This window comes from Microcaecilia unicolor, chromosome 6 (assembly GCF_901765095.1).
Source record: "Microcaecilia unicolor chromosome 6, aMicUni1.1, whole genome shotgun sequence".
NCBI classification, from domain to species: Eukaryota; Metazoa; Chordata; class Amphibia; order Gymnophiona; family Siphonopidae; genus Microcaecilia; species Microcaecilia unicolor.
The window spans coordinates 185,284,153-185,311,913 of NC_044036.1; the positions used below are offsets into that span (position 1 = coordinate 185,284,153).

At 48.4% G+C, this 27,761-nt stretch overlaps 1 protein-coding gene across 3 annotated transcripts in view; it reads right to left on the minus strand.

The window, feature by feature from the left end:
* RNF123 (ring finger protein 123) overlaps positions 1–27,761 on the minus strand; it is a 594,888-nt gene that overhangs the window by 481,075 nt on the left and 86,052 nt on the right. For all 3 annotated transcript variants that reach the window (XM_030205297.1, XM_030205296.1, XM_030205298.1), the window contains exon 8: positions 19,983–20,069. In XM_030205297.1, coding sequence (XP_030061157.1) covers positions 19,983–20,069 — 87 coding nt within the window. The remainder of the gene's footprint in view (positions 1–19,982; positions 20,070–27,761) is intronic.

Sequence of the window (27,761 nt, forward strand, 5' to 3'; positions counted from 1 at the left end):
TTCTCTCTCATTTATAGCCTAGAAGTTCATCTCATAGTGCCAGAGGGAGAAGAACTAGATTTGGAAGTACGAAAAAAGCCATGGGACAAAGGACAGCAGGAAGGGGAATTATTTTCTATTCAATGGTTTCTGCACTCAGTAACAAGAAAGCACTTTGTAGACCTGTTAAAGGACAGGAACACAGCTTTTCTACTCCTGAGCTTCCCCTCAAAAACTTTAGACATTTCCGTGCAGTACTAAAAAGCACAGTGCCAGAGTTTGGTACCCAGCAGTGGCTGACTACATTTTTTTGCTGAGCAGTATCCTCCCCTTCTTGTAGGTTTCTAGCTCATTAGACCTTTACTCTTACCTACTCTTGGGGGAGATGGGCAAACAGTTCCCAGTTTTAATTCTCACTGCCCTTCTGTCTAGCCCAGTCACCACAGCACTGACCAGGATAAGCATGCTAAATCTTGCCACCAGGTGTCACTGTTGCACAGCATCCCATGCACAAGCCAATTTAGGAAGCAGAAGTCGTGTTGAGAATGAACTCTCAGGGCCAGATGCAATAAACTTAATGAGCCATTAACGAGCAAACTGTGGCATACACTAAATGCTTCTCCGAGCCATTTTCCAATCATGGTAGCAGCTAACGAAAACAGAATGCAGATGAGCAAATTAGTACCCCAATGTGTATAAATCGTATTGTAATGAGAAGCACTACCGTTTTCCAATTGCCTAACCGTGGAAAATCTAACGGGAGGTCTGTACCTCTCGTTGGGGCTGACCAGCCTCTAAAAACTTCTATAAATGTAACAAACAAAAAAATCGGGGAAAAAAACATCCAAGTGCTCGTCAGGGACGTCCTTCTAAAGTGCCTAACATGGACGTCCTTCACTCACAAAAACAAAAAAGGACGTCCCTGACGAGCACTTGGAAGTTTGCAGCTTTAAGTGCTGCTGCTCTTCGCTTGTGTAACATTTCCATTGTTTACTGCTTTGCATGTTAAAGGCAGGCTTACATCAGGCAATTAGGAAGGACTCTGAACAAAAACAAAAACAAACAAACAAAACAAAACAAAACAAAGAACGTCCCTGTTTTTTTTACCTGCCTAAACTGACCACAACCGCAGTTCTCTCAACAGTCCCCTCTCCAAGGTTGTTTTCAGCTTGTGCCCCCCCCCTCCCCGCACAAGATCGGGATGTGCGAGGACGTCCAAATCAAAACTTTTTGTATGTCCCTCTCTCCAGGTCTCTCTCAGCCAATCCCAGTGCGTTTAGCTGTTACCAGTATCAGCTAAACGCACTGGGATTGGCTGAGAGAGACCTGGAGGGAGGGACGTACAAAAAGTTTTGATTTGGACATCCTCGCATGTCCCGATCCTTGGGGGGGGGGGGCGCATGATGAAAACAACCTTGGAGGGGACTGTTGAGAGAACTGTGGTTGTGGTCAGTTTAGGCAGGTAAGACAAACAGAGATGTCCTTTTTTTTTTTTTCTTCAGAGAATTCCTTCCTAATTGCAGGTAAGAAAAACACGTCCAAGAAGGACGCCCATCACAAAAGCTACAGGAAGACGTCCAACTCTTGTTAGACGTCCCTGACGAGCACTTAGATTTTTTTTTTTCTTCAGAGAAGTCCTTCCTAATTGCCTGATGTAAGCCTGCCTTTAACATGCAAAGCAGTAAACAATGGAAATGTTAAGAGCAGTAGCACTTAAATTAACTGGGGCTCTTTTCAGCACTGCTTCTCTTCTGAGGTTTCAGGCTGCTGACAAGTTTCCTGCTCGTCAGGAACGTCTTTTTTTTATTGTTGTTTTTTTGAGTGAAGAACGTCCATAAAGGACGTCCTTGGCACGCGCAGAGCAGCCAGCATAACGCTTGGCTGCTCTGCGCATGCTAGACCAGCCGACTGGCTTCCGAGGGAATAGAGAATGCAAGTAAGCTACAACGAGCAGCTCATTTGCATTCCCTTTCCTTGATGCATGGCCGTTCCCTACCGATTCGCTATGGAATCGGTAAGGGAAGGGCTCTTCCGAGGACCTTAGTGCATCTGCCCCTCAGTCTGCACAATGCCGAGCCAGGCCCATCTGGAGAACAGCAATTATAGTGGCACTTCTGTTTTGGTAAAAGGTGAGGAGGCATCTGGTGAGCTTCTGAGAAACATGAGATCTAGACTTTCATCAGACTCTGGTTCTCTTCTGCAGCACAGAGTGCTCCATGATCAGGGCTTCTCAGCCTCAGTTCTCATTGGCTCCAGACAGGTCTGGGTTTTAAGGTAACCATGATGCAAATTAACTTTGATTCTTCAACCAAATGGATGCAAATCCATGTGTGCCTACTTGTGAAGACTGCACATGGAAACCAACATCTTTGTAATTTATTTGTTACATTTGTACCCCACATTCTCCCACCTATTTGCAGGCTCAATGTGGCTTGCATAGTACCGTCAAGGCGTTCGCCAGGTCGGTTGATAATAAATACATGGGTATATAGTGATTGAATGAGGTAGTTGTAGAGGGTCGAAGGTAATGAAGATTGTATATTTTCCCGGTACGATCATTGGTCATGCCGTGTTGCTGGGTGAAGGGTTTACGTTGGATCATTGGGGTAGGCCTTTTTGAAGAGGTTGGTTTTTAGTGATTTCCTGAAGTTCAGGTGGTCATGGATTTTTTTCACAGCTTTAGGGAGTCCATTTCATAGTTGTGTGCTTATGTTGGAAAAGCCAGATGTGTAAGTTATTTTGTATTTAAGTCCTTTGCAGTTTGGGTAATGTAGGTTTAGGTAGGACCATGATGATCCAATACTGTTTCTTTTTTTTTTTTTTTTATTTTATTTATAACCATTTAAATTTTTACAAGCGATAAAACTACTTGCCAGAAATACAGAGAAGTAATATATAGGAATTATTTCAATCAGGTAATTCTATTCTCTTCCTTAGACCACTAAATAGGGAGAGCGAAACAAGACAAGATCATCAATTAAACAGTAAACAGAAAAAAAAAATGTGGGATTAACCTGTTTATCCCCAGATATTACTCATCTAATTCATTATTCCACATTGATCATCTGGTTGGCTTCTTCAAGCCCAATACGGTGTATAGTCAATTCATTTCATTGAAAACATACTTATTATCCAATATTAGCTAGAAATAATACATCTGATTACATTCTTTCTCTTTTAAAAACCAGAAGTTATTTAACAATACATATACTTAAGTCTCTAACTCAGATCTCACTGATTAAAGTAATCCCAGTTTTCACAGGCTTCACTCCTTTTAAAGTAATAATTGAGGAAATATTTCTGAGGAAAACTTTAGGAGTCATATCCGGAACTCTGGGAAAAACAGTAATCTCGATATTAATCATCTATAGTAATATTCATTTTATTATTCAAAGTTTCTGGTCTATTATCATTTTCAAGATCATAACCACTTCTTGCTCGTGTAGAACTTCATTTGTTATATCAATTTTTCACTCTCAAAGGGTTCAGTTAAATTGTCCATGTAACTCTCTAATAAGATTATATCTGAAACAAAATTATTTACTGCCACCGTTAGGTCCCGAAGCCTTCCAGATGATATTCAATGTAACCTCCACGGGAGCCAAAAACTCCAAGCTGATTTCTCTTAGGTGTTTAGGAGTAGTTCCGCCGATTCGGGTTCTGCTGTAAATGTCCTCCATTTCAGCATATGCCTCTAACTCACTCCTCTACTCCTTTGGACATGGTGGTTGAATAATTCGGGAGTGATGGGAGTTGTTTTTTCCAGGTCCAAGAGCGTCGACGCTCCTTCGCCGGCGCTAATCAAAGGACTCGCCAACCCTTTCATCTGTGGGCAGTTCGTCGCGCAGCGGTCCCACACTTGCTGCTCAGGGGACAAAACGCTGGCCATCGGCGGCTGACTACCGGTTGTCCCCTTTCTCTCAGTTAAGGTAACTGCAATTGCAGAGAGGAAATTTACGTAGAAAAGACAAAACTTCAGAGGGCAGCTAGGCTGTTGGGCATACGAACTACAGGTCGCCATCATATCACTCTCCCAGTTCGGGACACTCTGTCTGGTTTCTCCTCAGAGGCCTGTTTGATATGAGTAACCCTTCAGCATAGCCCTCTGAATCATTGAAACACAGAAGCCCCTCCACCACTACAAGGTGGTGTCCCTTCAGAGGGGCCGATATTGTTTCTTAATGGTAGATCTATAAGGTCTATCATGTATCCTGGGACTACGCCATATATAATTTTGTGGACCAAGGTGCAGATTTTGAAGATGATCCGTTCTTTGATTGGGAGCCAATGCAGCCTTTCTCAGAGGGGTTTGGCACTTTCAAATCGGGTTTTACTATATATCAGTCTGGCTACTGTGTTTTGGGCGGTCTGAAGTTTTTTCGTGAGTTGTTCTCTGCATCCCGCATAGATACCGTTGAAATAGTTTGCATGACTTAGGGCCATTGATTGTATTAGGTTTCAAAAAGTTTCCCTTGGGAAGAAAGGTTTTACTCGTTTGAGTTTCCACATTGAATAGAACATTTTCTTTATTACAGAATTTACTTGGCTCTCGAGAGTAAGGTTGCGGTCAAGTGTGACTCCAAGTATTTTTAGGCTGTCTGAGATAGGGAGGGTGTATCCTGGGGTGTTTATTGTTGTGGGTTTATATTTATGTTGAGAGGAGAAGATAAGGCTGTGTGTTTTCTCAGTGTTCAGTTTCAGTTGGAATGAATTTGCCCAGGAGTCCATGATGTTCAGGCCGTCACTGATTTCATTGGTTATTTCTGTCATGTTTGAAGGGAATGTAGATTGTAATATCATCTGCGTAAATGAATGGGTTGAGGCCTCGATTGGATAAGGACAGCCAAAGGGATCATCATCATGTTGAAGAGTATTGGTGATAGTGGTGAACCTTGAGGTACTCCGCAGGTTGGTTTCCACGGAGGTGATATGTTTGAATTTGATTTTACTTGATATGTTCTGGTGGTGAGAAAAACTTTGATCCAATTAAGTACGTTTCCATCAATTCCGAAGTGGCTAAGGAGTCTTAGTAGTATATTGTGGTTTACCATGTCGAATGCACTCGAACTGGAGGAGGAGTATGCTTTTACCTGTGGCTATTTCCTGCTTGAATTTGGCCAGGAGGGTGACTAGGACAGTTTCAGTACTATGGTGGGAGCGGTATCCTGATTGTGAGTCATGTAATATTGAGAACTTGTCCAAGTATTCTATAAGCTGTTTGGTCACCAGACTCTCCATCAGTTTTACTTCAGTTTTACTACTAGTGGGATAGACGCAACTGGGAGGTAGTTGGTAAGATCGTTTGTGCTTTTCTTGGTGTCTTTTGGTATTGGGCTGAGTAGGATGTTTTCATAGTTCTCGGGGAAGAGACCTTGTTGTAGCATGAAGTTTAGGTGGGATGTGAGGTCTGTTATAAAGCGATCAGGTGCAGATTTAAGTAGATGACTGGGACAGGTATCCAGTTTGCAATGGGTGTTGGCGAACCTACGAGTCGCTTGTGTAACTGACTCGGTGTTGAGGGTATTAAATGTTGTCCAAATGCGGTCAGCTGGGTATCCATCAGGGGTTATGTCCAGATCGTTGAAGAAGTTTTCGATGTCTGTGTTGTGATGAGGGAGAGTGCTGCGTAATTTTATTATTTTTTCATTAAAGTAATTGGCAAGTTTGTCTGCGGGTGGGATATCTATGTTGGTTGTGGTGATAGGGGTGGTGTCTAGTAACTTGTTTGCGAGTTGAAAGAGTTTCTTCATATCTTTCTAATCCGGTCCTAGTTTGGTTTTGTAGTAGGACCTTTTGGTTTGTCTTATTGCATACTTGTATTGTCTATGTATTTGTTTCCATGCATTGAGTGTATGTTCATCTTTTATTTTTTTTTCCATGCTCGTTCAAGTTTCCTGGTTTGTGTTTTGAGTTTTTTTAGTTCGTCATTGAACCATGGGTATCATGGTCTGTCTTCTAGATATTCTTATTTTTAAGGGTGACATTTCATTTAGTATGTTTTTGCATCTATCCTCCTAGCGATTGAGATAACATATGGAATTAGTTAGTGTTGTCCATCCGTTGTCATATATCTGTTGCCAGAATACTTGTGGATCTATTTGCCCTCTTGTAGTGTAAGTTGTATGTGCTGGTGTGCGGTTGAATCCATTCTTTCGCCAGTTTAAAGATAGCTTCAGTTTGTAATGGTCAGTCCATGGTGTTGCTGTCCATTTGATGTCTGTTATTAATAGGTTATGGTCTATGGACAGTTTATGTGATAAAATGTCTAGTGTGTGTCCCTTGATATGGGTTGTTTGCATGTGAGGCCATATGAGATCCCAGAACTGCAGGAAGTTTTTGCATTCACGTACGTTGGGGGAGTTGCGGTCTTCTAGGTGAAGGTTAATGTCACCTAGTATTAGTGTGTTGGAGTTGTTTACACAAGTGTTTGATATAAAGTCCGTGAAGACAGGCTGGCTTTCGTTCCAGTTACTGGGTGGTCTGTAGAATAGGACGCAATTTAGGTGATCAATCAGGGATTTGTTATGTATTCTTAATGAGGCAATTTCTAGTTGGGGTGTTATGGACTCGGCTATGGTTTTGGTGGTGAGTTGTTCACGGTGTATTACTGCTATGCCTTCCGCCTCTCTTTTCCAATCTGGTCCAGTGAATAATTTTATAACCTGGAGGGCATAGTTCAAGGATTTTTGGGTCCTTTTGATTGTGGATCCATGTTTCATTGATAAAGACAAGATCGAGGTTTTCAGAGCTGATCCAGTCTGATATTGTTGCTGTTTTATTAATTACGGACCTAGCATTGATGTAGCCCACTTGGATATTTTGGTGTGGGGCTGTTGGGTTTGGTGTTAAATAGATTTTTGTTAGTTGTCATTTTTTGGGCGGTGTGTGTTTGTTGTGATCATTCCTTCCGTTTTGTTGGCATTGTCCATGTTTAGTTAATCTTCCTTTGATTTGGTGGGTGTCAGTTTGGTAGAGTGTGGAATGTTTGATCAGTCTTTGGTGGTTTTGTAGGATGGGTATAGTGTTGCGTTCTGTGAGTGGGATGGATAGTGTTAGGTGGACCAGTGAAAGGAAGTAGATTACCAGGAGTATTTTGGTTGTGTTCATTATCGTGTCAGTATAGAATAGATAAATTACTCACAGTTATATGCTCTGGAGTGGTGTCCTGGGCGCAGCGCACTATGGCTCTGGTCAGCGCTCTGCTGACTGGGGCAGGGGAGGCTCCGTTAGAGGGGGCGTTATTCTGCTGGTTGGGATGGAGTTGTATACTAGTCGTCTGATATATACTGTCATCTACCAACATTTGCTTATTTCCAATCTGACGAAGAAGGGCAACCTTCGAAAGCATGCCTGCAGTCAGCCACTCACTGTCTGCTCATTTCACTTCCAGTCCTCTGGAGAGAATGCTGCACTACTGTGCTGAGCTTGTGATGATAGTCCTTCCCTCACTTCCTGCCACAAGGTTGAGAAAAGACAGAAAAGTAGAACCCAGCTGCTAAGTGCGTCCTTCCTTCCTGGATCGTCCTAACTGCTCCCATCTCAGCATCAAGGAGGATGATGCTGACCTAGCACTACCCTCTAGTTTTCAGGTTGGTAATCTCCAGATTCCTCAGCACAGACGGACACTGCTGGCGTACTGGTCATTTCAGGAAAGACAAGAATTAAAGCAAATCTCGGCAGCCCCTCCCTCCTTTCTTTCTTTTCTGTTTCTGTGAGATTTGCTATCCTAGTAACTTTGGCAGATATGTCTTTAGAAGCACTGAACTCATGTTGAAATCCACTGCCCCGGCCCTGCTGGCGTATGGCTCAGTGTGTTTCTATAAAGATGTCCTGTTCATGAGGGGTGTGCAAGCTGCAGTGTTGAATGAGAAATCCATTCTGAATGCTTCAATAAAGCGAAGTTACTTACCTGTAGCAGGCTTCCTCCGAGGACAGCAGGCTGATTGTTCTCACATGTGGGTGACGTCCACGGCAGCCGCAGGTACGGAAAATCTTCCTAGCAACAAAGCTTGCTAGAGCCTTCGAGCGCGCACACCGCGCATGCGCAGCCATCCTCCTGCTCGTTGTGCAAGAGTCCCGACTCAGTCAACTTATGAAGCAAAACCAAAGAAAGGAACAACTCCAAAGGGGAGGCGGGCAGGTTGGTGAGAACAATCAGCCTGCTGTCCTCGGAGAATACCTGCTACAGGTAAGTAACTTTGCTTTCTCCGAGGACAAGCAGACTGCTTGTCCTCACATATGGGTATCCCTAGCCCCCAGGCTCACTCAAAACAACAAACAGGGTCAATTGGGCCTCGCAACGGCGAGGACATAACAAAAATTGACCTACGAAGAAACATCTGAGAGTGCAGCCTGGAACAGAATAAAAATGGGGCTAGGGGGGTGGAGTTGGATTCTAAACCCCTAAACCCCGAACAGATTCTGCAGCACCGACTGCCCAAACCGACTGTCACGTCGGCTATCCTGCTGCTGAAGGAAGTAATGAAATGTGAATGTGTGGACTGATGACCACATCGCAGCCTTGCAAACCTCTTCTATAGTGGCTGACTTCAAGTGGGTCACCGACGCTGCCATGGCTTTAACACTATGAGCCGTGACATGACCCTCAAGAGTCAGCCCAGCTTGGGCGTAAATGAAGGAAATGCAATCTGCTAGCCAACTGGATATGGGGCGTTTCCCGACAGCCACTCCCCTTCTGTTGGGGTCGAAAGAAACAAACATTTGGGTGGACTGTCTGAAGGAGCTTGTCCGCTCCACATAGAAGGCCAATGCTCTCTTGCAGTCCAATATATGCAACTGATGTTCAGCAGGGCGGGTATGAGGGCGGGGAAAGAATGTTGGCAAGACAATTGACTGGTTCAGATGGAACTCTGACACCACCTTCGGCAAGAACTTAGGGTGAGTGCAGAGGACTACTCTGTTATGATGAAATTTAGTATAGGGAGCATGCGCTACCAAGGCTTGAAGCTCACTGACCCTACGAGCTGAAGTAACAGCCACCAAGAAAATGACCTTCCAGGTCAAATACTTCAGATGGCAGGAATTCAGTGGCTCAAAAGGAGCTTTCATCAGCTGGGTGAGGACGACGTTGAGATCCTATGACACCGTAGGAGGTTTGACAGGGGGCTTTGATAAAAGCAAACCTCTCATGAAGCAAACAACTAAAGGCTGTCCAGAGATAGGCTTACCCTCCACACGATAATAATGATAAGCACTAATTGCACTAAGATGAACTCTTACGGAGTTGGTCTTAAGACCGGACTCTGACAAGTGCAGAAGGTATTCAAGCAGCGTCTGTGTAGGACAAGAGCGAGGATCTAGGGCCTTGCTATCACACCAGACGGCAAACCTCCTCCATTTAAAAGAGTAACACCTCTTCGTGGAATCTTTCATGGAAGCAAGACTCGGGAGACACCCTCAGAAAGACCCAAGGAGGCAAAATCTATGCCCTCAACATTCAGGCCGTGAAAGCCAGAGACTGGAGGTTGGGATGCAGAAGCGCCCCCCTCGTTCTGAGTGATGAGGGTTGGAAAACACTCCAATCTCCACAGTTCTTCGGAGGATAACTCCAGAAGAAGAGGGAACCATATCTGACACGGCCAGAAGGGAGCAATCAGAATAATGGTTCCACGGTCTTGCCTGAGTTTCAGCAAAGTCTTCCCTACTAGAGGTATGGGAGGATACGCATACAGGCCTGACCCCCAATGTAGGAGAAAGGCATCCGAGGCTAGCCTGTCGTAGGCCTGAAGTCTGGAACAGAACTGAGGGACCTTGTGATTAATCTGAGTGGCAAAAAGATCCACCGAGGGGGTGCCCCACTCTCGGAAGATCTTGCGGACAAACTGTCCTGTTGAGAGACCACTCGTGAGGTTGCATTATCCTGCTCAACCTGTCGGCCAGACTGTTGTTTACACCTGCCAGATACGTGGCCTGGAGATATGTCGCAATGGCGAGCCCAACGCCACATCTGGACGACTTCCTGACACAGGGGGCGAGATCCGGTGCCCCCGCTTGTTGACGTACTACATGGCAACCTGGTTGTCTGTCTGAATTTGGATAATTTGATTGGACAGCCGATATCTGAAAGCCTTTAGAGCGTTCCAGATCGCTCGCAACTCCAGGAGATTGATCTGAAGACCTGATTCCTGAAGGGACCAAGCTCCCTGAGTGTGGAGCCCATCTACATGAGCTCCCCACCCCAAGAGAGATGCATCCATAGTCAGCACTTTTTGAGGCTAAGGAATTTGGAAGGGATGTCCCAAAGTCAAATTGGAGCGAATTGTCCACCATACCAGGGAATTGTGAAAAGCGGTGGACAACTGGACTGCATCCTCCAGATCCCCAGCAGCTTGATACCACTGGGAGGCTAGGGTCCACTGAGCTGATCTCATGTGAAGATGGGCCATGGGAGTCACATGAACTGTGGAGGCCATATGGCCCAGAAGCCTCAACATCTGCTGAGCTGTGATCTGCTGAGATGCTCTGGCCAAGGAAACCAGTGACAGAAGATTGTCTGCCCTCGATTCTGGGGGGGGTAGGCATGAGCCATCTGCGAGTCCAGCAGAGCTCCTATGAATTCTAGTCTCTGAACTGGAAGAAGGTGGGGCTTTGGGTAATTTATGACAAACCCCAGTAGCTCCAGCAGTTGAATAGTCATCTGCATGGACTGTAGAGCTCCTGCCTCCGAGGTGTTCTTCACCAGCCAATCGTCGCGATAAGGGAACACATTCACTCCCAGCCCGCGTTGCGACGCTGCAACGACCGCCAGGCATTTGGTGAACACCCGGGCGCAGAGGCGAGCTCAAAGGGCAGCACACAATACTGGAAGTGCTGTGTTCCCAGACGGAATCGAAGATACTGTCTGTGAGCTGGCAGTATCGGGATGTGTGTATAAGCATCCTTTAAGTCCAGGGAGCAAAGCCAGTGGTTTTTCTGAATCATGGGAAGAAGGGTGCCCAGGGAAAGCAACCTGAACTTTTCTCGAATCAGATATTTGTTCAGGGCCCTTAGGTCTAGGATGGGACGCATCCCCCGTTTTCTTTTGCACAAGGAAGTACCTGGAATAGAATCCCAGCCCTTCTTGCCCCGGTGGCATGGGCTCGACCGCACTAGCGCTGAGAAGAGCGGAGAGTTCCTATGCAAGTACCTGCCTGTGCTGGAAGCTGAAGGACTGAGCTCCCGTTGGGCAATTTGGAGGTTTGCAGATAAAATTGAGGGAGTATCCCCGTCGGACTATTTGAAGAACCCACCGATCAGAGGTTACAAGAGGCCACCTTTGGTGAAAAAATTTTAACCTCCCCCCCGACCAGTAGATTGTCCGGCATGGACACTTTGATTGCGGCTATGCTCGCCTAGAGCCAGTCAAAAGCCCATCCTTTGCGGGGGAGCTGCAGGGGCCTGTCGAGGCGCACGCTGTTGATGTGAATGAGCGCGCTGAGGCTGAGCCTGAGCAGGCTGGCGGGAAGGTGGATTGTACCTATGCTTATGATAAGTATAGGGAGCATTCCTCCTTCCCCCGTAAAAACGTCTACCTAATGAGGTAGATGCTGAAGGCGCCCGGTGGGAGAGTTTGTCGAGTGCGGTTTCCCGCTGGTGGAGCTGCTCCACCACCTGCTCAACTTTCTCGCCGAAAATATTATCCCCCCGGCAAGGAACATCTGCAAGCCGCTGCTGGACTCGATTTTCCATGTCAGAGGCACACAGCCATGAGAGTCTATGCATCACTATATCCTGAGCAGCGGCTCTGGACGCCACATCAAAAGAGTCGTAAGCACCCCTGGACAGGAATTTACAACACGCCTTCAGCTGCCTGACCACCTGCTGAAAAGGCTTGGCCTGCTCCGAAGGGAGCTGATGGACCAAGTCTGCCAGTTGCTTCACATTATTCCGCAAGCATAGAGGACTAGTAGGCCTTCCTCCCAAAAGAGTCCAAAGTCTGAGCTTCCCGGCCAGGGGGCGCCGAGGCGAAATCTCTCATACTTTTGGCTCTCTTGAGAGCGGAATCCACAACCGCAGAGTCATGAGGTAACTGGGTCTTCATCAACTCCATGTCCCCATGAATCCGATACTGGGACTCAACCTTCTTAGGGATGGTGGAGTTAGACAATGGTTTCATCCAGTTCCTGAACAATGTCTGCTTGAGGACATTATGTAGAGAGACAGTGGATGACTCCTTAGGTGGCGAAGGATAGTCCAGGACCTCGAACATCTCAGCCCTGGGCTCATCCTCAGTTACCACCAGGACGGGAATGGCCGTAGACATTTCCCACACAAAGGACGAGAAAGACAAACTCTCAGGGGGAGAAAGCTTTCTCTCTGGCGAAGGAGTGGGATCAGAGGGAAGACCACAAGACTCCTCAGAAGAGAAATATCTTGGGTCTTCCTCTGCCTCGGTATCGGACAGGAGGTCCCTGACTGCAGTCCGAAGCCGAGCCCAACTCGACACCGAGGAGCTATGGCCCCGATGGCGATGCCGAGAAATTGACTCCCGTGTCGGCGGCGATGAAGCTCCCTCCATCGATGTCGATGGGGAGTCAACTTGGGTGGCAGCCGAGGCCGATGCCGCAAGCAACATCGGCATCGAAGGCCTCACCACAGGCGGGGAGCCAGCCGCCGCATCTATCGACTGTACCGTAGGCGCAAGCACCGCCGGTACCGGAACTGAGGGTCGCAGCAGCCCTTCCAGGATCCCTGGAAGAATGGCTCGGAGGCGCTCTTCAAGACTGTCTGTTGAGAAAGGCTGTGGGAGCGGTGCAGGAGTCGAAGCCAGAATCTGCCGAGGACGAGGAGGCGGTACCGGGCTGTCCGGAGACCGGTGCATCGACACCTCTTGTATGGAGGGTGAGCGGTCCTCCCGGCGTCGACGCTTCCCGGGTGCCGAATCCCTCAACACCCCAGAGCTCTCAGTACCGTGACGAGAAGGGGACTGATGACGATGCTTCTTCGCCTTCACTCGAGGCACGTCACCGGTATCCCTCGGTACCAACGAGGACGTGGAATCCACACGCCTCCTCGGGGTCAGGTCCAAAAAAGGTCGGTCCCGATGGGCTTATACCACAGGAGTCCTCGAGGCAGGTGGAGACCCACTCGATGGCTCACTGCTACCAGCGTGTGATGGTCTCTGGACAGTCATTACCTGCGCTCCTGAGGTCAATGCACTCTCCAGTGCCGACATCGACACTGCCACCGATCTCGGAACTGCCATCGACGTCGAAGCACCGGGCAAAGCTCTAAACAGACGTTCCCGTTGAGCTTCTCTCGATGCTTGTGTCCGCTTTTTAAGGCTAAGACATAACTTACAGGCGTCGGGGCGATGTTCAGCCCCAAGGCACTGAATATACCATGCGTCAGGGTCAGTGCCTGAGATTCCCCGGTTGCACCGAGTGCACTTCTTGAAGCCGCTGGCGATCCTCGATGTCATCGACAGAAAAACAGCGGCGGCAAAATCAAAACTCACGATGGTGCCAAAAGAAGAGCACAAAAGAGGAAAAACCCATACGGGCGGCCAAAAAGGCCACACACGAAAACGAAAGGAAACTTATTTAGGACAAAAACTAAGAAATAAGGGGGAAAAAAATTTTTTTTTTGAAATGGAACAGCTCAAGCACGAGCTGTACCAAACGAACGAAGAAAAACAAAGAAAAGACGGCGAAAAAGCCGGCGAATGCTCTTTTCCTGAGGCAACAGAACCACCGTAACACAGCTGCTCTTGACCGCGGAAAAAAGAAAACTGAAGCAGGACTCTCACGCGACGGGCGGGAAGATGGTCGTGCATGTGCGGTGCGCGCGCCCACGCGCTCAAAGGCTCTAGCAAGCTTTGTTGCTAGGAAGACTTTCCGGACCTGGGGCTGCCGTGGACGTCACCCACATGTGAGAACAAGCAGCCTGCTTGTCCTCGGAGAAATACCTTGTTCCTGGATCCACAAAAACAAACAAACAAACAAATAAATAAATAAATAATTTCAGCTAGGATAGGAGTAGATATGCAAGTCCTGCGACAGTACTGTATTTTCAGCCAGGGTTAGTCCTTACATATGTGAAACTAGCAGTTTAGTTAAAGACTTGGGAGAAAAGCCACATTTTCACCTGATTCCTGAAGTGTTTTTATTTATTTATTTGTTACATTTGTATCCCACATTTTTCCACCTATTTGCAGGCTCAATGTGGCTTACAGAGAACTGTAATGGCGTTCGGCAGTTCTGGTATGAACAGATACAAGGTGTTATTGTGTTAGAATAGGGTTGATATAATGGGGAACTTAGGGGGGAAGGGGGAAATTGGGTGTGTCCAATACGATCTTTAGTTTTGTTGTGTTGCACGTAATCAGCCTTCTATGTTGGACTAGCCGTTGAGCCCGTAAAAACAGGCTAGTAAAGGAAGGGGGGGTTGAAAGGCCCCCCCCCCCGGATAGATCGCCGCCCCTCCACCCGGGCCGGGTACCTGGCTTCACTATTCAAACCGCCGGAATGCAGCACACAGCTCATCTGAGCTGCCGTCGGCCTTCCTTCTCTGTGTGTGTTCCGCCCTCGTGTGACGTAACATCGGCGAGGGCGGGACACAGGCAGGTAAGGAAGGCCGACGGCAGCTCAGATGAGCTGTGTGCTGCGTTCCGGCGGTTTGAATAGTGAAGCCAGGTACCTGGGCCGGGTGGAGGGTGGATGGCGGCAGCGGCGACTCCAGGTGGGTGGGGGGAGCGGTAGCGGCAACCCTGGGGGAGGGGAGCGGTGGCGACAGCGGTTCCCTCACTCGCAGGTGCGCAGATTCCCTCTCTGTCACGCCCCTGTCATCACGTATTGACGCGGGGGCAGGACAGAGAGGGTCTCTACTCGCATTTGCGAGTAAGTACGCCTCTTGCCATTTATATGCTTGATGTTTGATTGGTGCGATATGCCTTCCCAAACAGGTTTGTTTTTAGTTCTTTCCGGAAACTGAGGTGGTCGTATGTTATTTTTACTATTTTTGGCAGAGCGTTGCATAGTTGTGCGCTTAAATAGGAAAAGCTGGATGCTTACGTTGATTTGTATTTGAGGACTTTGCTGTTTGCGTAGTGAAGATTTAGGTATGCTCGTGCTGATCTTGTTGTGTTTCTGGTTGGTAGGTCTATGAGGTCTGCCATGTAGGCTGGGGCATTGCCGTAGATAATTTTATGAACCAGGGTGCAGATTTTGAAAGTAATACATTCTTTGATTGGGAGCCAATGCAGTTTTTCTCGGAGGGGTTTAGTGCTTTCAAAACACGTTTTTCCAAATATAAGCCTGGCTGCTGTATTTTGAGCGGTCTGAAGTTTCTTTATAGAATCTTGTGTTGAATCTTGTGTGCAGAATCTTGTGCACAAAGAGGGGAGGGCATTCCAGAGTGTGGGGGCTACTCCAGAGAAGACCCATAGATGGGTGTTACATCAAGTGATGTCTTTCGGAGGTTTGGTTAGGGATAATCCTTGAGAGGACCTTAGTGATCTTCCTGTACACACCTCCAAGTCCTCTGGCCAATTTCCTTTAAGGGCACTGAAGACCAGATATAGAGTTTTAAATTTAGCCCTGTATTGTACTGGTAGCCAGTGAAGTTTTTGCAGAAATGGTGTGATGTGATCACATTACTACTACTACTACTACTATTTGACATTTCTAAAGCGCTACTAGGGTTACCCAGCGCTGTACAATATAACATAGAAGGACAGTCCCTGCTCGAAGAGCTTACAATCTAATGGACAAATGTACAGACAATCAAGTAGTGGCAGTCAAATTGGGGCAGTCTAAGGTTAGGTGCCGAAGGCAACATTGAAGAGGTGAGCTTTGAGCAAGGATTTGAAGATGGGTAGGGAGGGGGCTTACAACCTTTTATCTATGTGATCACATTGCTTACAACCTTCTATCAGTCTTGCTGCAAACCTTTTGTAATCAGACCAATGTAGAGTACATTATAGTAATCCAGTCTTGGAGTTATCATGGCATAAACCACCGTGACAAGACTTGCCTTCTTAATATATGGAGAGAGGCTGTGTAGTTGTCACAGATGATGGATCAGCTCCTGAAAGTTGCTTGGCTTTGAGAGATCAGCATAAATGTTGAATCTAGCTTTATCCTAAGGATCGTGACTTGTAATTTAAGGGGCAGTTCATATCTCCCAAAACGTTTGATATCAAGTTATATGCCCACTTGTGTTAGAGACCCACAGCTCAGTTTTACTTGGGTTCAGACAAAGTTTGTTGCTTTTAGCCCACTCTTGAATTGCTGTTAGACAAGTAGTCAGTTTATTCAGGGCTGTAGGTAAGTCTGATTCAGTGGGCATGAGTAAGTGCATGTCATGCACATAGATGCAGAACTGTGAGTATCCATCCACAAAATCAACATGGCTAGTGGCAGATATTAAACAGAACAGGTGACAGTATTGTTCTTTGTGATACCCACAGGTCAGCACCCAAGGTGACAATGAGGTGAAGCCAAACAGTGTAGACTGTTACCTGGTTCAGATCCTATCACATAGGCAAGTACTGTGTCACTGATACTTGTTTCTGCCAGTCGTGCTAGCATGATATTGTGGTCCACAGTGTCAAAAAGCTGCTGAGAAATCCAGAAGCCTAATGCCAAGGCAAAACCCCTCTCTCGGTTTCTAGTAGGGATACAAGTACAGTCTCTGTCCATAACCAGGTCTGAAACCAGACTGACATGGATCTAGCCAGTTTCTCTTTTCTAGCCATTAGTTGAGCTGAACACAGACTGTGTGTTCTATATGTTGAAAAAGAATCTTGCCTTTGTGCTTTCCCATTTGCATCTAGGACTGTATGTTTACTTCCTGCTGCCATCTTGCTCCCCCAAGGTTAGGTTTCAAAACATCTATCAGACATACACCTTCCAGCAGTGGAAATTAACATTTAAATCTTTGCTTAAAGTCTCGATTTCTAGCTCCATGATCGAGAATGGACATAAAATATTATACTGCTGGTATTATACCCCACATCGCATTGCAAAGATGTTTAGAGGAAGTTCAGCTACATGCTGGCGACAGTGCGATGCTATAGGAGACATGTTCCACATTTGGTGGGCCTGCACACATGCCCAGACATACTGGGCTATGCTTTTGAAATTTTTGCCTGAGGTCACTGGGGTGACCTACCCAATGAAGATGGACTATTGTTTGATACACTTTAAACCTAAAGGAGTCCAAAATCCAATACATCAGTTTGCTGGACAACTGTTTGTGGCAGGCAAGCTGGTGTTAGCAGCGGCTTGGAAACAATCGTCACTGCCAGGCCTTCGGAAAGTCCTGCAGAAATTGGACTATATCTGCCTTATGTTAAAACTTACAGCACTACGGACTGGTCGTCTAGTACAACATCAAAAGACTTGGAAGCTCTATGAACAATGGTTATCCTCCCAGCATAATACGGGGTAGTAAAGTATATGACATTAATGAGTGGGCTAAAGCGATGGGGGAGGGGGGGGAGGGAGGGAGGGGTTTGGTAAAACAGAAAGAATGGAACTAGTAATGTGAAACAGTTCAGGAAATGTGATTAGCAATATGGTTGTATTAGAAATGTTCTATGCTTTGATATGTTTATATATGAAAATAATAAAATAAATGGTAAAAAAAAAAAAAACACATCTATCAGGAGTACAACAATAATTCTACAATTAAAATACATATAATAATGACAATCAGTATAAACTGTAGTAATCAAACGTGCTTACCAGCAACAACGAATGATAAATGATATCTAATGAAATTCTACACAATTGTATCTTTTTCTGTCAAGCAGTATGAAGTAGAGAGCTGCACGGCTTCCGTCCCCGCAGGAATCCCGCGGAACCCGCGGGATTCCCGCGGGGACGGAGGCAGTTCCTGCGGGGTTCCCGCGGGGATGGAAGCAGTTCTGCGGGGTTCCCGCGGGGACGGAGGCAGTTCCTGCGGGGTTCCCGCGGGGATGGAACCAGTTCTGTGGGCTTCCCGTGGAAGTGTAAGCTGCACCTGCACCAGCCTCTCATCTACCGAATACCAATTTATTTGAGTGCTGTCTCTTCCTCCTCTTCTTCCTTGCTTTAACAGCATAAATGTGGAAAGTCTTCCATTAAGGAGGTGGTAGAGTCACAAATGATGACGGAATTCAAAAAGGCGTGGGATGAACACAGAGGATCTCTAATTAGAAAATGGAAGTTATATAAAAGCTAACCTTAAATGGCTGCATGTGTGTGGATATGTCAAGTGACACTTATATGGCGACTCTGGCTGTGATGAACTAGAGCTGATACCTGGCAGACTTGTATGGTCTGTGTCTCATACATGGCAATCTGGTGTAGGATGGGCTGGAAAGGGCTTAGACAGCAACTTCAGTGGCTGGAACATAAGGACAGTGCTGGACAGACTTTTACGGTCTGTGTCCCACAAATGAGAACATGAATAGGCTGGAGTGAGCTTCGATGGCAACTCCAGCAGTTGGAACATAAGGATGGGGCCAGATAGACTCCTGTGGTCTTTGTTCCAGAAACACGAAAGAAAGACCATAATCAAGTATATAATATCACACTCGTTGATTTAATGATGAATTGATCATGAGTGTGACTATTGGGCAGAGTGGATGGACCGTTCAGGTTTATTTGCTGTCACTTACTATGTTACTGTTAATCCTCTTTGCTTCCAGGCTGGTGCACAGACCTCAACTCTGACACAGGCACGAGAATCAGATGTCACCTGACCTACTGGCGCGTGCATGTGGCGTGAATGGACTCATCCTCAGCACACACTGCCAGTGAATCAGAGACAAATCTTACATGTGCGCACCAGAGTGTTCCAAGTTCCAGCTTCTATTCCTTCCTTGCCTACAGTGCTGTGGCTCAAATCCAGAAAGGGAGCTGACTGGAACTTTCTTTTATGTACTATTAAATTCTTACGGGGATGGGTGGGGATGGGTTAAATTCTTGCGGGGACGGGTGGGGACGGGTTGGAATGGTTTTAATTTTTGCGGGGATGGGTGGGGACGGGTAAGATTCCAGCGGGGATGGGTGGGGACGGGTAAGATTCCAGCAGGGACGGGTGGGGATGGGTAGGATTTCTGTCCCCGTGCAACTCTCTAGTATGAAGCAATAGGCAAAGAAAACATTTTCTTCTTCCCATATCATACAAAACAACCACCTATATATCCTAACGTACATAAGTGAGATGTTATCAATACATAGTCATAGTAATTACCAGAAGAAATGAACACATGAACCACTGGCCTGACCCAGTATGGCTATTCTTATGTAATACCACTACAGTTTATATTATGTCATTATTTTATCTATTTTTATCACCCCACTTTTTTGTAGTGGCCTTTCCTTAATCTTGAACACTATTTGAATATTCTTATATCAGCGGGCAGCCTTCTCAACAATTCCTCACAGAGACTCCTATATTTTATAAAGAGGTCAATAACACAAGTAAGCCCTACTAGGATGATCTTTAGGACAGCAACAGCCTTAAATCTTAGAAAGTGTTAGGAGGAGGGCCACTAATCTTAGAACAGCAGACCACATGACATGATTCTGCTAACTGGTTCTTATGCATTTTTCTCTTGAACCCAGTGTACACAATGAAAGCATGAATCTGGAAACTGTTCAGTTTCACAATAATCTTTCAACATTTAAGGATCAAGGAACAAAAACATCAAAACTGAGCAAGGAAGCTTTTAATCTGCAAGCAAAGCTGCTTTACACATTAATTTCAATCAATGGGGAGTACTGTGTCTGTTCTCATCAGATCCCCAAACTGACATCATACTGGTAACAGGTCAGCAAAGACAGCTGAAAAGCAGACTCAACCAAGGAGTACTGCTGCTTTTACTGCTAGCCAGTATATCTAACTAGCATTTACAAGCAGAAATCTCCAGCAGGTCAAAACATCATAGGAATATCAAAATGTGGAACATAATTCCAAGAGGTTTCTGTTCATCAGCATGCTGGACTACAACACCCCAAATGCCAGCTTTTTGCATGGCTTCAGACTGCAAAGCAATATTTTCAAGTGCTCACCTTTCCATAGTTTGTTGTTGTCACATTCCATTTCCGCACACGGTTTCCATCATAAGCATAAGAATCTGGGGTATCGCCAACCCCCTCCTGTATATAAAGAGGACTACCATGAATTGTGCAAAATTAAAAATGTAAAATGCATCTAACTTATTCTCTTGCTTCCCTCTATATGCAATCGCACACATCTGAGGTATCATTCTCCACTTCACTGCTCTCAGTATCTGCTCAGACATTCGCTATGCCAAAAATGACTTGGAAAAACATGCACTGAAGGCACAAGCTACTAATGCCCACTTAGCACCAAGTATAACCTATCCAAGAGATATGGCATGAAACACAAGCTGCCACTGCTCACCTACATCCTTTCTATAGGCTCTATCAAACAGACAGACCTAACTAAATAAACAGGTACTCAACTTGCCTCCTAGGTATACCCTGCCCCTCAGAGACGTGGAGCAAGAACACACCCTTATGCCTCTCATCTCCTGGGCCTATTTCAAGAAGTGGTGAAGCATGTATTCATACTGGTATTCAGTTATGGAGGCCGTATCTCGCTAAAGATGTAAAAAGACTGGAAGCAGTGCAAAGAAAAGCTACAAAAATGGTATGGGACCTGCGTTGCAAACCATACAAGGAGAGACTTGCCGACCTGAACATGTATACCTTGGAGGAAAGGATAAACAGGGGTGACATGATACAGACGTTCAAATATTTGAAAGGTATTAATCCGCAAACAAACCTTTTCCGGAGATAGGAAGGCAGTAGAACTAGAGGACATGAATTGGGGTTGAAGGGGGCAGACTCAGGAGTAACGTCAGGAAGTATTTTTTCACAAAAAGGGTTGTGGATACATGGAATGCATTCTCACGGGAGGTGGTGGAGATGAAAACGGTAATGGAATTCAAACATGCGTGGGATAAACACAAAGGAATCCTGCTTAGAAGGAATGGATCTACGGAATCTTAGCGGAGATTGGGTGGCAACACTGGTAATTGGGAAGCAAAACCAGTGCTAAGCAGATTTCTACAGTCTATGCCCTGATCGTGACTGAATAGATATGGATGTGCTGGAGTGTAAATTTTAAGGGGCTTTGACATTAGCTTCAGAACTTTTAGTACAAGAAGAGTGCTGGGCAGACTTCTACGGTCTGTGCCCTGAAAATGGCAAGGACAAATCAAACTCGGATATACATATAAAGTATCACATACCATGTAAAGCGAATGCTACATACCTGTAGAAGGTATTCTCCGAGGACAGCAGGCTGATTGTTCTCACTGATGGGTTGACGTCCTCGGCAGCCCCCTCCATCGGAAAGTTTACTAGCAAAGGCCTTTGCTAGTCCTCGCGCGCCCATGCGCACCGCGCATGCGCGGCCGTCTTCCTGCCCGAAACCGGCTCGAGCCGGCCAGTCCAGTATGTAGCAAGACAATACACTTCAAGGGAAGACTCAACTCCAAAGGGGAGGCGGGCGGGTTTGTGAGAACAATCAGCCTGCTGTCCTCGGAGAATACCTTCTACAGGTATGTAGCATTCGCTTTCTCCGAGGACAAGCAGGCTGCTTGTTCTCACTGATGGGGTATCCCTAGCCCCCAGGCTCACTCAAAACAAGAACCATGGTCAATTGGGCCTCGCAACGGCGAGGACATAAATGAAATTGACCTAAAAAATTTACCAACTAACTGAGAGTGCAGCCTGGAACAGAACAAACAGAGCCCTCGGGGGGTGGAGTTGGATCCTAAAGCCCAAACAGGTTCTGAAGAACTGACTGCCCGAACCGACTATCGCGTCGGGTGTCCTGCTGCAGGCAGTAATGAGAAGTGAATGTGTGGACAGATGACCACGTCGCAGCTTTGCAAATTTCTTCAATGGAGGCTGACTTCAAGTGGGCTACCGACGCAGCCATGGCTCTAACATTATGAGCCGTGACATGACCCTCAAGAGCCAGCCCCGCCTGGGCGTAAGTGAAGGAAATGCAATCTGCTAGCCAATTGGATATGGTGCGTTTCCCTACAGCCACTCCCCTCCTATTGGGATCAAAAGAAACAAACAATTGGGCGGACTGTCTGTGGGGCTGTGTCCGCTCCAGGTAGAAGGCCAATGCTCTCTTGCAGTCCAATGTGTGCAGCTGACGTTCAGCCGGGCAGGAATGAGGACGGGGAAAAAATGTTGGCAAGACAATTGACTGGTTCAGATGGAACTCCGACACGACCTTTGGCAAGAACTTAGGATGAGTGCGGAGGACTACTCTGTTATGATGAAATTTGGTGTAAGGGGCCTGGGCTACCAGGGCCTGAAGCTCACTGACTCTACGAGCCGAAGTAACTGCCACCAAGAAAATGACCTTCCAGGTCAAGTACTTCAGATGGCAGGAATTCAGTGGCTCAAAAGGAGGTTTCATCAGCTGGGTGAGAACGACATTGAGATCCCATGACACTGTAGGAGGCTTGACAGGGGGCTTTGACAAAAGCAAACCTCTCATGAAGCGAACAACTAAAGGCTGTCCTGAGATCGGCTTACCTTCCACACGGTAATGGTATGCACTGATTGCACTAAGGTGAACCCTTACAGAGTTGGTCTTCAGACCAGACTCAGACAAGTGCAGAAGGTAGTCAAGCAGGGTCTGTGTAGGACAAGAGCGAGGATCTAGGGCCTTGCTGTCACACCAGACGGCAAACCTCCTCCAATGGAAGAAGTAACTTCTCTTAGTGGAGTCTTTCCTGGAAGCAAGCAAGATGCGGGAGACACCCTCTGACAGACCCAAAGAGGCAAAGTCTACGCCCTCAACATCCAGGCCGTGAGAGCCAGAGACTGGAGGTTGGGATGCAGAAGCGCCCCCTCGTCCTGTGTGATGAGGGTCGGAAAACACTCCAATCTCCACGGTTCTTCGGAGGATAACTCCAGAAGAAGGGGGAACCAGATCTGACGCGGCCAAAAAGGAGCAATCAGAATCATGGTGCCTCGGTCTTGCTTGAGTTTCAACAAAGTCTTCCCCACCAGAGGGATGGGAGGATAAGCATACAGCAGGCCCTCCCCCCAATCCAGGAGGAAGGCATCCGATGCTAGTCTGCCGGGGGCCTGAAGCCTGGAACAGAACTGAGGGACTTTGTGGTTCGCTCGAGATGCGAAGAGATCCACCAAGGGGGTGCCCCACGCTTGGAAGATCTGTCGCACTACCCTGGAACTGAGCGACCACTCGTGAGGTTGCATAATCCTGCTCAACCTGTCGGCCAGACTGTTGTTTACGCCTGCCAGATATGTGGCTTGGAGCACCATGCTGAGACGGCGAGCCCAGAGCCACATGCTGACGGCTTCCTGACACGGGGGGCGAGATCCGGTGCCCCCCTGCTTGTTGACATAGTACATGGCAACCTGGTTGTCTGTCTGAATTTGGACAATTTGGTGGGACAGCCGATCTCTGAAAGCCTTCAGAGCGTTCCAGATCGCTCGCAACTCCAGAAGATTGATCTGTAGATCGCGTTCTTGGAGGGACCAACTTCCTTGGGTGTGAAGCCCATCGACATGAGCTCCCCATCCCAGGAGAGACGCATCCGTGGTCAGCACTTTTTGTGGCTGAGGAATTTGGAAGGGACGTCCCAGAGTCAAATTGGAGCGAATCGTCCACCAATACAGGGATTCGAGAAAACTCGTGGACAGGTGGATCACGTCGTCTAGTCCCCCAGCGGCCTGATACCACTGGGAGGCTAGGGTCCATTGAGCAGATCGCATGTGAAGGCGGGTCATGGGAGTCACATGAACTGTGGAGGCCATGTGGCCCAGCAATCTCAACATCTGCCGAGCTGTGATCTGCTGGGACGCTCGCACCCGCGAGACGAGGGACAACAAGTTGTTGGCTCTCGCCTCTGGGAGATAGGCGCGAGCCGTCCGAGAAGCCAGCAGGGCTCCTATGAATTCGAGTTTCTGCACTGGGGAAAGATGGGACTTTGGGTAATTTATCTCAAACCCCAGTAGCTCCAGGAGGCGAATAGTCATCTGCATGGACTGCAGGGCTCCTGCCTCGGATGTGTTCTTCACCAGCCAATCGTCGAGATATGGGAACACGTGCACCCCCAGCCTGCGAAGTGCCGCTGCTACCACAGCTAGGCACTTTGTGAACACCCTGGGCGCAGAGGCGAGCCCAAAGGGTAGCACACAGTACTGGAAGTGGCGTGTGCCCAACTGAAATCGCAGATACTGTCTGTGAGCTGGCAGTATCGGGATGTGTGTGTAGGCATCCTTCAAGTTCAGAGAGCATAGCCAATCGTTTTGCTGAATCATGGGGAGAAGGGTGCCCATGGAAAGCATCCTGAACTTTTCTTTGACCAGATATTTGTTCAGGGCCCTTAGGTCTAGGATGGGACGCATCCCCCCTGTTTTCTTTTCCACAAGGAAGTACCTGGAATAGAATCCCAGCCCTTCTTGCCCGGATGGCACGGGCTCGACCGCATTGGCGCTGAGAAGGGCGGAGAGTTCCTCTGCAAGTACCTGCTTGTGCTGGAAGCTGTAAGACTGAGCTCCCGGTGGACAATTTGGAGGTTTTGAGGCCAAATTGAGGGTGTATCCTTGCCGGACTATTTGGAGAACCCACTGATCGGAGGTTATGAGAGGCCACCTTTGGTGAAAAGCTTTCAACCTCCCCCCGACTGGCAGGTCGCCCGGCACTGACACTTGGATGTCGGCTATGCTCTGCTGGAGCCAGTCAAAAGCTCACCCCTTGCTTTTGCTGGGGAGCCGCGGGGCCTTGCTGAGGCGCACGCTGCTGACGAGAGCGAGCGCGCTGGGGCTTAGCCTGGGCCGCAGGCTGTCGAGAAGGAGGATTGTACCTACGCTTACCAGAAGCATAGGGACCAGTCTTCCTTCCCCCGAAAAATCTTCTACCTGTAGAGGTAGAGGCTGAAGGCTGCTGGCGGGAGAACTTGTCGAATGCGGTGTCCCGCTGGTGGAGAGACTCTACCACCTGCTCGACTTTTTCTCCAAAAATGTTGTCCGCACGGCAAGGCGAGTCCGCAATCCGCTGCTGGAGTCTATTCTCCAGGTCGGCGGCATGCAGCCATGAGAGCCTGCGCATCACCACACCTTGAGCAGCGGCCCTGGACGCAACATCAAAAGTGTCATAAACTCCTCTGGCCAGGAATTTTCTGCACGCCTTCAGCTGCCTGACCACCTCCTGAAAAGGCTTGGCTTGCTCAGGGGGAAGAGCATCAACCAAGCCCGCCAACTGCCGCACATTGTTCCGCATGTGTATGCTCGTGTAGAGCTGGTAAGACTGGATCTTGGCCACGAGCATAGAAGAATGGTAGGCCTTCCTCCCAAAGGAGTCTAAGGTTCTAGGGTCTTTGCCCGGGGGCGCCGAAGCATGCTCCCTAGAACTCTTAGCCTTCTTTAGGGCCAAATCCACAACTCCAGAGTCATGAGGCAACTAGGTGCGCATCAGCTCTGGGTCCCCATGGATCCGGTACTGGGACTCGATCTTCTTGGGAATGTGGGGATTACTTAGTGGCTTGGTCCAGTTCGCAAGCAATGTCTTTTTCAGGACATGGTGCAAGGGAACAGTGGACGCTTCCTTAGGTGGAGAAGGATAGTCCAGGAGCTCAAACATTTCAGCCCTGGGCTCGTCCTCCACAACCACCGGGAAGGGGATGGCCGTAGACATCTCCCGGACAAAGGAAGCAAAAGACAGACTCTCGGGAGGAGAAAGCTGTCTTTCAGGAGAGGGAGTGGGATCAGAAGGAAGACCCTCAGACTCCTCGTCAGAGAAATATCTGGGGTCCTTCTCTTCCTCCCACGAGGCCTCACCCTCGGTGTCAGACACAAGTTCACGGACTTGTGTCTGCAACCTCGCCCTGCTCGACTCGGTGGAACCCCGTCCACGGTGGGGGCGTCGAGAGGTAGACTCCCTCGCCCGCATCGGCGAAGCTCCCTCCGCCGACGTAGTCGGGGAGCCTTCCTGGGAGGTGGCCGCGGTCGGCACCGCACGCGGTACCGACGTCGGGGACCTCAACCTGGGCGATGGGCCAGCCGGCGCCACACTCGACGGTACCGGAGGCGCAAGCACCGCCGGTACCGGAGGGGTAGGGCGCAACAGCTCTCCCAGAATCTCTGGGAGAACGGCCCGGAGGCTCTCGTTTAGAGCGGCTGCAGAGAAAGGCTGAGGGGTCGATGCAGGCGTCGACGCCAGAACCTGTTCCGGGCGAGGAGGCTGTTCCGGGCTGTCCAGAGTGGAGCGCATCGACACCTCCTGAACAGAGGGTGAGCGGTCCTCTCGGTGCCGATGCCTGCTGGGTGCCGAATCCCTCGGCGACCCAGAGCTCTCGGTGCCGACACGGGGAGGAGACCGGTGTCGATGCTTCTTCGACTTCTTCCGAAGCATGTCACCGGAGCTCCCCGGCACCGACGAGGAGGACGTAGAATCCATCCGTCGCTTCCTCGGGGCCGAGACCGAAGAGGGTCGATCCCGGGGGGGCTGTACCGCAGGAGCCCTCAGGGTAGGAGGAGACCCACCCGAAGGCTCACCGCCACCAGCAGGGGAATGGACAGCCCTCACCTGCACTCCTGACGATGCACCTCCGTCCGACGACATCAGCAGACGAAGTCTCGGTACCACCGACGTCGATACAGTCGCCCGATGCCTCGGCGCCGATGCAGAGGTCCGATGCCTCGATGCAGTCGATGGAACGGCAGCCAAGGAAGATGGTCCGGACGCTGACGACGTCGATGCACTCGATGCCTCCGGTGCCGATGCCGACGAAGAGCCCGAGAACAAAACGTTCCACTGGGCTAATCTCGCTACCTGAGTCCGCCTTTGTAACAGGGAACACAGACTGCAGTTCTGAGGGCGGTGCTGGGCCCCTAGACACTGAAGACACGCAGAGTGCCTATCAGTGAGCGAGATTACCCGGGCGCACTGGGTGCACTTCTTGAAGCCGCTGGAAGGCTTCGATGTCATGGGCGGAAAAATCACGCCGGCGAAATCAAAAGCCGAAATGGCGAAAATTGAAGCACCAAAATTTAGAGGGAGAAAAATCTCGACCGAGGCCAAAAGAGGCCTACCCCGACAACGAAAGAAGACTTACGGGGCAAAAACTGGAAATACGGGAAGGGCAGAAAACCCGAAAGGGTCTTCCGGAATACTACCGGAGCGCTTCCCGAACTTTTGCAAGGTAAAAAAAGGACAAAAACACGTCGAAAAGGATGCGCGAGGTCGACTCTCTGGGGCACGAACGGCGTAACACGACCGTACCGAGTGCGGACGAAAGAAGACTGGCCGGCTCGAGCCGGTTTCGGGCGGGAAGACGGCCGCGCATGCGCGGTGCGCATGGGCGCGCGAGGACTAGCAAAGGCCTTTGCTAGTAAACTTTCCGATGGAGGGGGCTGCCGAGGACGTCAACCCATCAGTGAGAACAAGCAGCCTGCTTGTCCTCGGAGAAAATGAGTTTATCTTGTTGGGCAGACTGGATGGACAGTACAGGTCTTTCTGCCATCATTATTATGTTACTATGGTGCTCCCCACTTATCTCTTGACTACAGTCTGTCTGAGAAATGTGGACTGTATATGCACACAGAAATTCCTTGAATACCCACTGGATATAGCCTATGTCAGGCAGACTAGAGGAAGGACATACACAGGAAGTATCAGTTTATATTTTAATACAGTCTACATCAGGGAAATGAGTGAGGGAAAACACTGGCAATGCCTTCCTAAGTACAGTCTATGTCAGAAGAGGCATAAGGACACATGTACACAATTTAAGTTCTTCTGCTGGCTAAAGTCCATGCCATGGA